This window comes from Notothenia coriiceps, unplaced genomic scaffold (genome assembly GCF_000735185.1).
Source record: "Notothenia coriiceps isolate Sejong01 unplaced genomic scaffold, NC01 NC01_scaffold00017074, whole genome shotgun sequence".
Taxonomy (NCBI): Eukaryota; Metazoa; Chordata; class Actinopteri; order Perciformes; family Nototheniidae; genus Notothenia; species Notothenia coriiceps.
This window is the reverse complement of record NW_011349775.1, coordinates 147,811-161,099: the sequence shown is the minus strand read 5'-3', so window position 1 is coordinate 161,099 and position 13,289 is coordinate 147,811. Positions and strand designations below refer to the sequence as shown.

The window sequence follows — 13,289 nt, the reverse complement described above, 5'->3', positions numbered from 1 at the left end:
TGATTAATGAAAGGTTAGAGAAGCGGTCATTTATCTGACCCTGTAATCGCAACGTGGGTTCAACACGGGAGTCAAAACGAGACATCTCAAAGGAGTGATTAAATATTTTAAAAAGGTCAGTAGATGATGGCAGTGATCTGAACATTTATAACCTTTGCTTTGAGGGTCAACAAGCCCAAAAAGTTGGCAACCCTTGCTTTGATGCATTTCACCTCTTTACTGTCGCTGTCAAATGTATTCAAATATTGCCAGAAAGGATACAACAAAGGAAAGAAAAGATCATGGTCCGGGTAAAAATATGCAAGTTATACCCAAGTACTTGATTTAAAATAAGTCCACATAGATGTTTTGTTATAAACGGGAGACGAACAGTGGTCTCCTTGGTTAAAGCCCCATGTTTGGCCCAACGACCCATCAACATATCCACCCCAACCTCTTGATTGTCATTAAAAAATGTTATTCAAAATTATTTCTACTAAAAATGGGAATTTGTTCTATAATATTTTACCGCCACAACGTAATGCGGTGTTAAGATGTCGTATCCATTTCACGTCTCTTCTCAGCTTGAGAATGGATAACTTAACTGGCTGTGAAATGCATGAGGGACGTATTGCAGTTATCCTATCATCCTCATTTGTGACTCCTCTCTGTAAGAAGACCTCTACCTTGTCAATGTATCTTTGGGTCTGCGCTGAAGAGACTGTGTAAGCTATGCCCCGCTTCGCATTCCTCTGCCATCCAACCTCTGTCCAGCCTGGACTTTCCCACAGAACCCTAAACCCTGTGAATGAGAGTAGGCCTTTGTTTCAGGCATTTTTCATCCTGATCCCAGCAACTTCCCCATGGTGGAATGCAACAGGAATGCCAGAGCCAGCTACCTGGCATTAGAGAGTCTTTGTGCGGAAATAGGAGAGGCTGAAGGAGAGAGCAGGTCAAAGAGGTTTGACAATGGATAGCTCACTTCTCAAGGTGCCCAGCCCACATTACAGAGCGAGTGAACAGCACAACCCGGGTCAAGTCTCCTGAACATGGCAAGGTGCACCAAGGAGAAAATAATAAATGGCATTGTTTGTAACCGGGCCAGTTTCGCTATGAGATCTCCTCCTGTCAGTTTTTTTCTCCTGGTGTACAAATCATTAACTGGAGCGCTGATGTAGCAACTGATTGGCATGCATGCACAAGCACAGCTGAAATGTGTGTCGGCAGCAGTTAACAGGTTGTTATGAGCTTATCACTAGCTCAGAGCTGGAACGGTGAGGCAGCGGTTCGCCTCAAGGTGCAATTCCATTCATTCTTGGTTGGTGAGAGACCAGAGGAGGAGTATTTTTAATTTGTGGGATGCCATGCTAGATGAGGATTTATTATGATAATATCTGGTGAGGTTTCACGTGTCACAACAAGAGTTATTTTAAGTGACATTCAATTGAGGCTTCACATGCATAAGCAAAAATTCAGCCTGGTCTTCTAAAATTAGGTTCCCATACATTGAAACTCAAGATTCAAGATTCAAAGGTTTTATTGTCATATGCAGAAAGCTACAGTGTAGAAATGGCAATGCAATTCTTCTGACCTGAGCTCTTCCAACAATGCAACATATATAATAAAATACCAAAATACTAAATAAAAAGTAGTGCAAAAAGTCTATACACATGTAAACAGAATATGATATGTACAAGAACCGAATATGAAATTAAATAATGTAAATTAAGACAAAATGAAATACGGAAACTGCATTGTTAATTACGATAGAAACCTTTATGCAGGATAATGTTGGTTTTTGACATGTCACAACGTTTCCAATCAAGGTAATCGGAGCTACAATATGGAAGAGGTTGAGGTGTGAAAAGATTAAACAAACTCAGGAGCCGAATTCTCCTCCTGTGGTATCCAGTGGAGGGGCTAACACTGTGGAGCTGCACAAACATGGTGGCGTACATGTCAGAGCAGGAGCTTTGTGTGACAGACAGTTACCTGGGCCCGTCAGCAAAGCCATTTCCCCTGAAATCTGAGAAGCCCGGCTTCTGAGACGGCGGCTGATCTTCTCTGGATCCTGAGTCTGATGATAAGGAGCTGAGATAAGGTGCTAACTGAAGGGCAACGACAGGGCTATGGAGACAAGGGTGGGGCATCAGGTCATATATCCCTGCATGTCATGACCACAATTATCAGGGGGCCTCCGCTCACCTCCTGTGAGAACCAACATCTGTAACATGCCGCCTTGTATGGAAGTATACTTCATGATAAACCTGGAAACATTGACTGAATATGTATTATTAGCCACTAGTCTTTTGAGTTAACCAACATCTGAGACATTGGGTACCGTACAAACCAAACCGGACTACATTTCATCCATGCTGTTTTATTTCTGTTCCCCTATAGCAGTTTGACTGTTCGACATCCCTTCTTCCTAGAAAACTCAGCAGATGTTATATTTATTACTCTCAGACTGCCAAGATTCTCTGGGAGGACAACTGAACATGTGAAGAGAGGAAAACTCTGTGTTGACCAGACTCCCCTTCTCCCGACAGAGAGGACATTTTATGAACTCACTGGGGTACGATAAGGCTTCGTTCCTCGATATGACCACTCGTACTACAAATTCCAGTGAAATCAGCACAGTATAGCCACATACAGTACCAATGCCAAGGGAAGCCATTTTTAAATTAGAGGTGAGTGTCACAAATCAATGAGGACAAACATTCCAACATGGCTGTAATTTGGAATTTTGTTAAAGGATTTTCTTTTGATGAAGAAATATGTGGATACATGTTCAAAGCCTATGCTCCTTTATCTGATTTACCACTTTTTTTTAATGAAATTAAATATCTAAGTCATGCAAAAGACATTTGCCTTCATTTCTTGTTTTATATTTACAAAAGCAGACTTCACCATGGTCACAGGCCTGGACTTTGAACACGGAAAGAGCACAAGAGAATCATTTCCTACATTTGAAAGCTTATTATGTAACTAAAGGATCGCTGTGTGAGCTTGCCTCCCCTGAAGCATCCAGAACGTTGCTGTTGAAAAGATCATACCGGATTAAAGCAGACAAGAGGCGTTCAGAAAGGGTCTGGGTTTGGACACATGGAGGGAACATCTTACAGTCAGCATTTCTGCAGTATGCAAATAAAACAGGCAAAAACAGCCACCATTCACAAACTCCGTCCTGAGAAGAAAAAGGGAACTGCGTGGAGACGTGCATGAATGACTTCCTTTTTGAGGCTTTAACAATAAAACCAGAAGATGAGAACGGTAAACTATGAATTAAACAAACAGCCTTGACTCTTCCCTTATTGCCTAAATGCAGTAACCTGTTTAATCTTATCCTCATACTACCAGCGCAGAATCACAAGTTGAAAATAATTTGATAGTCACTGTTGGTAAGAGTTTAAACAACTACAAACTCTTCACAGCTTGGAAGTTATAAATGCAGTTTGAATGATTGAAAGCCATTTTGTCCCCATTAAGATATCAATGTCAAGCTGAAGGTGGGTGACTTAGACATTTGACCTAAAGAAACGTTTATTTTTTTAGGAAAGTGAGGATATTAGGTTTTTATACAGTATGTATTCCTGATACACCTTGAATATTACCATATTTAAATAATATAACACCATGTTGCTCTGTGAGGCTGTACTTAGACACTGTGGGGCTTCGAGCTGAACGCTAATGCTAACATATTCACAATCTTAGCTAACTGGCTAACATAATTAGGCCTAGATAAGTAGAGCTGAAGTTTAGGTATCAAAACAGTCCAAATTCACTTTGCCTTTGTATGACTAAACAGCATGAGGGCTTTTCAAGTGACATGAAATTAGATTATTGATGATTGTTATCAAATAAACAGTCATTCTTGCTGGCTACATAATAAGTCAGACACAGGCATTTATCTGTGTCTGTGAAATCCACCACCCACAAAAAAGGGAAACTTTAAGAGTAGTTCTCAAATTCCATTTTCTCCTCGATGCATCACAGTGGTGTCCTCACCTAGTAACTGGTAAACACACATCAACAATGATGAAAAAGCATTAATGAACCTCAATATGTTCTCCAAAAGAAAACAGTTTAAGTGTTGCCACACTGCAATGCCTGAGGAGAATCATTATGGCCTACGTTTCTATCTGCCTCCGTTTACTGATTTATCGAGTCAATCACTATCATTGCTGGCAAGATGTTTTGCCAAAGAAATACAACATAAGGTGTCCTTGGCTAACACCTGATCAAGATAAAGAGCGAAAGCTAAATTGCAGAGATTATGATCTGCTATAAAGTGTCTGAGTAACCGCATCCAGGGGCCAGAGCTCAACCTCAAACAATGAAGACAAAGACCTCAGACATGTGACACGTGCATGGAAAGAAACAAAGATGTCCAGACGTTAACTCAGACTTTATCCGTGTGGCCCTGGGCCATGCTGCCTGTGTCATGCTGTCATATTGTTAGCTTGATTTTGTGGTCAATGTCAGGGTGTTGCCCAACAGGTGTTCGTCTAACACCTACGTGACACATGGTATATACGTTATGAATTATTAATTAAAACCCTGCAAGAGAAGAATCACTTTTATTGTGTTGTTGTCGCTTAGTTTCTTCTAGAATTACTTTTCAAAATCAGTCTGGACAATAGAGGTGCATAAACCAAATGTGCCTTTAGTACTAAGACCTAATCTAAAAGGGTGGTGTTTAATAACTAATCCACATTATATAGAGACAAATATTGTACTTTTTACTCCACTAGATGTGCATATTCAGATAGTTGGCAGATTTATATAATCCAGTACATGTATTCTATAGTTGAAATCAATTTTTTTTTATTACATACACTTCCACCAGTACCTATAACATCACTATGCTGCTAACACATTAGCAATGACAATCCCACATAGGTGAACTCAGCTGAAAGTACACAAGTATTATCAGCAAAATGCACAAAAAGCAGACTCAACATGCACAATGGCTCCTTCCTTATATTATCATAATGTGTTATCTACCTGGCAATATGTCTGCCATATGATGCTAAGCAGGACATCTTTCATTGGATACATTTTCTGCAATCTAAACAACAGTAGGATCACCAAAAGAAATACATTGATTATATCAGCTTTTATTAAATGATCTGAGCCTGTCGTCTAGATAATTGAAATGCTTTTTATTGTAAATACATCCACATTCCAATACTTCTCAATATGTGTCAACAAGTATTCCATTGTCAGCTTCCCATTCAAGCAAAGTCAGATAAAACAATCTTAATGTGACACTGACTCAATCAAGACACATAATTTAAACCTCTAGCCCTGGTCTTTTAATGTGGGAATAAGATGCCCCCTATATAGAAAGCGGTGCCACACAGCAGCGAGATGACTAAGCATGAGGCCTGCTGCCTGTGGCACTGTGGAGACATGTTCCATTCTGTCAAAGCTCCACAGCACATAGGCACCATTTCACACGGTCCCCCGACTCTTGGCGAAATGAGTGGGAACTTTAGAGGCTCTGCTGAAAGCCTATACAGAGCATTTTAGCACTGATGTAATTGCAGTTTTAACCCATTTTTTAACTGCAAGACACATTCAGAACAGGCATTATTAAATTGCATTAAAATGCATTCATTTTGAGCCCAGGTAGTGATAGAAGTGCTGATGTTGATGCATCAATAAGATAATTTAATTGAGTCATCAAATCCACTTTTGTATAAGAAGTTATAGACCCTACAAGTAGTGAGAAAATGAAAGTTCAAAATGAGATTCTGAAGGAGATTTAATATTGTTGTTTTTGGCAGTCCCAACGAGAAAAAGAAATGACTTCACTGTGCTTAATGGGTGACTCATATATCATACAGCAGTGTCAGGAAAATGAACACTGACTCCAATAGCAGGTATTTCCCCCATAACAGTGAATATCTAAGCTAAGCATTTTTTCAAACCAACCCTCCCCATATCATAGAGTGTGTTTACAGTGTGTGTGGTCTCGGGATGGAAAACCCCATCAGTGTGTTGAGTCTTCAACTCCACCTGCTGGTGTTCAGCACAAATTACTGTCAGAATGTATTATCTCAGAATAAACCTGTTGAGATATTGATGACAAAGAACATATGATTACAGGTAACCCTTATCCAATCATAAGAAAACCATAAAAGCTTTTTTACCAACTTCTTTAAATACAAAGACTCCTTTGATGAAGTACAGTCTAAATTAGCAAGAAAAAGCATTACATATTAATCAATTCACCATTTACAATAACATCTAAAAAGTCCCATAAATTAAATAAAGCAAATGAGCATATGTATTCTATATATTTCCTATAGTATCCATTTTGATCCAATATTGCACCATGAACCCAGGTCAAATTCATCCACGTCAATCCACTCAGCCGCAGAGTTGTGGTTGTTGTACCACTTCTTTTGAACCTCTTCTGTACATTAACATGTAGGCTGTGCCTCTGTAAAAATAACAGCATTAAACATTTGAACACAGAAATGTAGAAATCAAAGTTATGCTCCTACAAGTTAGGGAAGTAAAGGGATAAAATTACCAAATTACAGTACACTTAAAGAGAATTAGAAGTAAAAATATAACTACAGTGTTGGACAAAAAGCTTTTGAAGACAATATGACAGACAAGACAGATTTCCTCTGTTTGTGGGTTCAAAAGTCTGAAAGCCCCCATCGCAATAAACAAGACCACCTTTAGTGTTTGATTTTCACCGAGGAACAGACAAGGCTTTGTCTTAAGATCAAAAGAGATTTCCGCAAGTAGGAAGATAAAAGCTGCATGATGGAAGTGGGATTCAAGCAAGGCTTTAAATGTTATTTATAAAAATCCGAAACTCTGAAAACAACTGGAGGTTGGTTTAAGCAAGCTTAAATGGGGGTCACATGTTGTTTTGTTGCCATGCCATGTTTGCCATTGTTTACTGTAATCTAAATGTTTTGAAGGTGAGAGACCATTTTCAAGACGAGGCTGAACACAGGGGACCGGAGTTGTTATTAAAAAATGTATTAATCTAAGTATTAATAGCTCTTTTGATCAAGCTAAGAAATGAATTTCAGAGCACGCCTTTCTGGCCAAATGTAACCATAAGGGGTATCACCCCCCAATTGTTGTGACCAAATAGCAGTATGCAGTTGTAAAACAACAGGTGATCTAGAACAGAGCCCTGGGGCACTTCTTGGCAATGTTAAGTTATGTCTTTATTCTTAGCTACAATTACCCATTGTTGCTAAAAAATAAAGACATAAAGACAGAGCCAGGGTAGCTGTTTAATGACATGCTATGCTTACTAGTTTCAGCCTCACGTTAAGCATATATACTGTATATAATAGTGGTATCACTCTATTGCCAAGGAAGCAATTCCCAAAATGTTAAATTATTCCCTGACTCCCTCACCCCTAATGCAATATCAAAGGTTATCAAACCTGAAAAAATGTATATTGAGGAGGTTACCTGCTGTGATTTCCCCCATAGGATCTCTGCACTTCTTCCCAGGAGGCCTATGTGTTTGAATACAAAACAAATGAATGCATACAACTGAATTATAGTGATACAAAATGTCCTTTTCAATTTCATTTTCATTTTTTTACGTAAGGTATCATTATTATTGTGCTAAACATCTCAGGGCTTTGAAACAAGGGTATACAGGGGAGCCTTTGTGTCTAATGATATTTTTTTTAAAAGGGGTCCTTCAACAAGTGCAAGCTGAAATAAGTTGCATTCAAGTGAGACAGATTTATTCAGATTGAACGTACCTGATGTACGTGGCTGTCATCTGCATAGTACCAGCGCTGGCTCCTCCTTTCGCGAACGTAGGCAGTATAGTGCCCAAACGATGCATATCCAGAGTGCACTACCACTGCATGCAGTGTGTACTTGCAGTCATTCTGGAAAAATGTGTACATTTATAAAAGACAAAAGATACAATGTGCAGACTGTATTACTATTATTATTGAAATACCTGGTTAAAGTCTGAGGAGAACGCTTCCTTAACAGTCTCAGAAAAGTCAATGGTTTCTGGAAAGGTAATCCTGCAGTCAAGTTTTCGGGTGTCACCATTGCTATTCCGAAACCTTTTCAGGTGAACACTCAAGATACAAGGCAGGGAAAGTAGTGTAAGACCCTGAGGAAGAAAAAACAAGTTTCACAGTTTTGTCTTGTAATTACTGGGAAGCATTTAAACCAAGTCTCACCTTTTTAGATGGAGTCTTCTTTTCACATCGTGCACAAAAGCAGCAATCTATGCCCCTTAGCTCCTGATGCTCAAAGAAGGAGGTCATGCAGCCTTCCTGAAAATATTTGTTGAATAAATACTTGTAAGTCCGACTTCACAAAAGTTAACAGCAATTGATTGACAATGAAGCAGCGTTAAGGAAAGTGTAAAGTGTGACAAGTGAGGTTTCTTGACAAAAAAAAAATGCAAGGGCTTTTTTTTCTAGGACACTTTATTAGCAGCTGCTCCTAAAGCCTCCCTAAAAGCTTTTAAATAAAGACTGGGAACAACCAGGAAAAAAGTCTGTGATTTTTCCTAGACTAAGTTAAACCATCAAGTGTTGTTTGGATTAAACAACCGAAACATCGTTTTTTCTATTATTTCGCTTTAGAGGAAGTTTGAATTTTGTTTGCACAGAGCCAAGCTAATTGTCTCCTTTAGGTTCCAGTCTTCATGCTAAGATAATCGATGTTCCCATCTAGCTGCAGGCAAAACAGCCTTTAACTATATCTTCCAATATGTTGAAGTATTCATCCAAGTCTAAAGAAAAGACAAAGTTCACCAGAGAGTCGTGATCTTCCTTGACATGCAGCGGCAGGCTGAGCAGGTAGGTGTTCAGGGTCTGGACGGAGGAACAATCTATACACTGCAAGCATGTCTCAACAGATATCTTGTACAGATTCTGGATTTCAAGAGCCTGGCAGAAAAAACAAATACAAACACAATATAATAAATGGCGCACTTACAGTTGGAAAGATAAGGAATATTCATAATTAAAGACTAACCAGATGTTTGTCGTCCATCTGGTGGTGCAGGAGGTTCAGGATGGAGAGGAACACCTCATCAGCATCATGCTGCGAACCAACTGCAAAACATGTTAAAAGTTACTAAATAAACACCAATCAAGAATCATCTGATAAAGTAGCATCCTTACGTCGAATACGGTTTGAGTTCAGAGAGTGGAGAAAGGCACGATGAGGAGCCTGAGGGGGGGTGTCGCTCTTCATGGCGGAGAGAACTCTCTTCAGCTGCAGGGGGACGTTACAACTCTCCTCTTTCACAGCAGCTGCCTCCCACCTGGTGCAATTCATAAAAACTAATTAATCCTACTTTTGATTACCTGAGAGAAGCAGCCTTGGATCTTAATTGACACCTTGTTGATTGTTAAATCCACCGTCGGCCAATATATCTGTGTGTGTGCCTGCATGTGTCTATGTCTGTCAGCAGTTTATCTTGCATACTACTGCGCCGATCAGCCTAATATTCATTGGGCACATTCATCACTGTATGCTCAAGGACCACCCGGTGATTTACAACTTTGAGAAACGCATTTTGTTTTATACCGTTATAATGTTGACTCCTTACTCCTCTTAAGGAGCCAGTAGAGGCCGCAAGTGATCAACGACTGCTCCAGCAGCAAGAGGCATTTCCTTCAATTGGTAAAGACAAGCTTTACCTGGTACATCAAAGGCCACATTTGTGCCTTTGACGTGGCTCAAAAACTGACATTGATAGTAAAGTTTGGTCTCATTTTTTAACCAAAGCATCTGCAGATTAACGCCATACCCAATATATTACGCAGATGTAAGTACATTGACTCAAGTACTGTACTTAAGTGCATTTTGAGATACTTGTACTCTACTTGAGTATTTCAATGTTATGCTACTTTGTACTTCTACTCCACTACAATTCAGAGGTAAATGGTGTACTTTTAATCCACTATATTTATTTAAAATCTTTAGTTACTTTACAGATGTGGATGAATGATGTGAAATATAATCAAGCGTTAAATCAGACTTTAGTTCCACCTGGAGTAAATCCACAAGCTACCCTGCAGTATACAAAGTAATTCAAACTAGCTGCACCTTTAACAGCTTTGAGAACACTTTAATGATCAATCATTATAAAACATATCATATATATTATTCTGAAATGGACCAATCTGCACAATAACTACTTTTACTGTCGCTACTTTCACTATATTTGATGCTAATAGCTTAGTACTTTTACTTGAGTAAGATTTTGAATGCAGGACTTTTACTTGTAACAGAGTATTACTACACTTTCTACTCTTACTTAAGTACAAGATCTGAGTACTTCTCCCACCTCTGATGCTACGATCTTCTTAAGTCAGGACCATAACGAATCTACAACTTCCTTTCTTACTTGTCGAGTATTTCTCCCAGTTCCCAGGTAGCGTAGAAGGTCTGCAGGAGTGTGTTCACACAGCAGGACAGCTGGTGGTTACTGAGGCCTCTCATTCCTGTGACAGACCATCAGAAACGTCAAAAGAATCCTGTTGCTGAAAAGTTTAACCAAACACATTTTCCAGGGGCCACCTAGGGGCCCATGCCAGCGGGCATTCACAGGTGTGAAAATAATATAAAAACATAAAGATTATGCTTGATGCTCAAAGTAAATATAGAACTCCAGAACACCCACCTCACTTACATTTTGTATTAAAATAAACAAGTATTTTTATAGAAGACAGAGTTACATCTTTTGTTTATTGATTTAAGGCCCTATTTATAGAAGATTTTGCAGGTTTCTCTTTTTAAGTTTATTTTACAGATCCAAGGGGCAGTTTGTTTGTTTCTTTCATTGCTGCACACATGAGGGATGTATTGGTTGTGAAGAGGAACAAAATACAGTAGACTATGATATTTATTTAAGCGATTTTGAGAAAGTTTATCATTATTTTTGCCATTGTAACTTATTGTTTTGAGAAAGTATGTCATCATAATGACTTACACAGGATGACATTTTTAATCACAATGCTTAGTTTTCATTTTATTGCTGGAAATGTATTGCATTACATTCAAAGGTGGTATGACATCTTCCACCATAATGACATACTTACTATGCAAGTATATAATGCATTCAATTCAATGGTTTTAATGTCATATGCACATAACCTAAAGTGTAGAAATGGCAATGAAAGTCTTATCTTACGACCCGAGCTCTTCCAATAATGCAACATAGTTATAAAATAAAATACAACAATAGATACACGTAAATAGAATATGATACAAAGTATATATATATATACAAGAACAATAATGTCAAATTAAATATTGTACAGTAAGATGAAAGGAAATACTGTTTATTACAGTGATAACTATAAAGATTAAAAAAATGTAAGATGACAACAGATAAATCAAATGCTTATGGAGGCACTTAGCTCAGGTTTTAAGCAGGCTAATGTATTTAAGTGTTTTGTTTGGTAACATTTAAATCATCTTTATGACAAATATCACCAGCACACAGCTTTGTTGTTTTCTACTTACCAAAGTAGCTGTCCCTTATACAGCGTGATGAAATAGACCGGTAGAATGTCCAAGACATCAGCAGACCAGTCAGATAACTACCGGAAGTTCTGGAGACAAACCCCACGTCCCCGAGACACGTTTACTTGAGAGAAAAGTTATAAAACCTTCCGTGTATCTTTCAGAATGAGTCTGTTCTGTTCCTCTCCTCTCAGAGTAAACATCACCGTCTGACAGCTTAAGGTTCACTTTCGTTTTTACACTTCTGGGTTCGTCCCTCTGCTGGAATCGAAACTTAGTAGTTGCCACGCGCAGACAATATTATCACAAAACACACGGAAAATTAACATAATTTCATTCATATTTATTATCGTTTTATTAGATTCCCTTTATCTAACATTCCGTTGCCAGTAGTATGTCTTGTTTGTTTTTTGTTTTGTTTTATCTAAAAAGTTTGACATCCTAACTGTAAAGAAAAAACAGTTAATATAAAATCACCAGAATTTGACATATTATAAGCCACAATTTAATCCCTATAATTGAATTATTATAAAGATTGATTAAAAAAATAACTCTCTAAAAATAAACATAAAGTTGAATAATATGCAATTGCCCTTTTTTACGCTAAGAGAATGGCTCATATTAAATGAAAAAATGACATTTGACATTAAAGGTTTATGGATTTCTAATGTCACCCTTTGGTATTTATGTGTAGTGCTTTGCCACATTATTTTAATATTATTAAAAATATTATTTTCCAAGCACATATTGATAAATGTGACTGTTTGCAATACAATCAACATGTAGTACTTATCTTCTGCCACATTACCAACCCTTACAGTCTCTATTAATAATCTGTTGATCACATTTTGTGCTAATGTTCATATGTTAAGCCCCAGTATTTCCCCTACCATTGTCTTGGAGGGGCGCTGCGACCCGCCAACGGAGCCCCGCGCCCCCCTGAAATTCAAGGTGTTTAAAAAAAAATGATAATCTTTATTTTTTATATATATATATATATATATACAGTGAACAAAAATATAAATGCAACACTTTTGTTTTTGCTCCCATTTTTCATGAGATGAACTCAAAGATCTAAAACATTTTCTATATACACAAAATAACCATTTCTCTCAAATATTGTTCACAAATCTGAAAAAATCTGTGATAGTAAGCACTTCTCCTTTGCCGAGATNTGCCGGAGAGAGGGGAGTTTGTCCCAAAGCTTGCCGCTGTATTTACTCCCTCCATCTGACAGGAGGGAGCCTCGTTGAGCTGCGAGTGTCACTCCACGGAGTGTGTAGGGGTAGGGCGTAGGGCGTGGTTTGGGATTGGGCCGATAAAGATGCTGATTAGACAGCATGATTATTGCACAGGTGTGCCTTAGGCTGGCCACAATAAAAGGCCACTCTGAAACGTCTGGGGGGGTCCGAAAACCCTAGGGTTAAACCCTAACCCTAACATGTCACCCATCTCCTTCGCATAGAGTTGATCAGGTTGTTGATTGTGGCCTGTGGAATGTTGGTCCACTCCTCTTCAATGGCTGTGCGAAGTTGCTGGATATTGGCAGGAACTGGAACACGCTGTCGTATACGCCGATCCAGAGCATCCCAAACATGCTCAATGGGTGACATGTTAGGGTTAGGGTTAGGGTTTAACCCTAGAGTTTTCGGACCCCCCCAGACCCCCCCCAATAAAGCAAAACTGCACATTTCAGAGTGGCCTTTTATTGTGGCCAGCCTAAGGCACACCTGTGCAATAACCATGCTGTCTAATCAGCATCTTGATATGCCACACCTGTGAGTATAGAATATGCAGCAATATTAAAA

The 13,289-nt window shown here is 38.7% G+C and overlaps 1 protein-coding gene across 1 annotated transcript; it reads right to left on the bottom strand.

Annotated features, from left to right (window-relative positions):
* Nucleotides 1-4,789: 4,789 nt before the first annotated feature.
* Nucleotides 4,790-12,427, bottom strand: usp18 (ubiquitin specific peptidase 18). Its single transcript, XM_010776543.1, has 10 exons — nucleotides 11,482-12,427; nucleotides 10,361-10,457; nucleotides 9,129-9,271; nucleotides 8,980-9,059; nucleotides 8,757-8,891; nucleotides 8,175-8,270; nucleotides 7,943-8,104; nucleotides 7,737-7,868; nucleotides 7,435-7,481; nucleotides 4,790-6,430 (listed from the first exon to the last, which is right to left on the bottom strand). The coding sequence occupies exons 1-10, from the start codon at nucleotides 11,537-11,539 to the stop codon at nucleotides 6,358-6,360; spliced, it is 1,023 nt and encodes a 340-aa protein (XP_010774845.1). The 5' UTR covers nucleotides 11,540-12,427; the 3' UTR covers nucleotides 4,790-6,357.
* Nucleotides 12,428-13,289: the final 862 nt, after the last annotated feature.

Coding starts and splice junctions, on each gene's coding strand:
- usp18 (XM_010776543.1), bottom strand. CDS start 11,539: ATGTCTTGGACATTCTACCGGTCTATTTCATCACGCTGTATAAGGGAC. Junction 9,272..10,360: donor CTGGGAGAAATACTCGACAA/GTAAGAAAGGAA, acceptor GAATTGCACCAG/GTGGGAGGCAGCTGCTGTGA. Junction 7,869..7,942: donor TCTCCTCAGACTTTAACCAG/GTATTTCAATAA, acceptor ACATTTTTCCAG/AATGACTGCAAGTACACACT.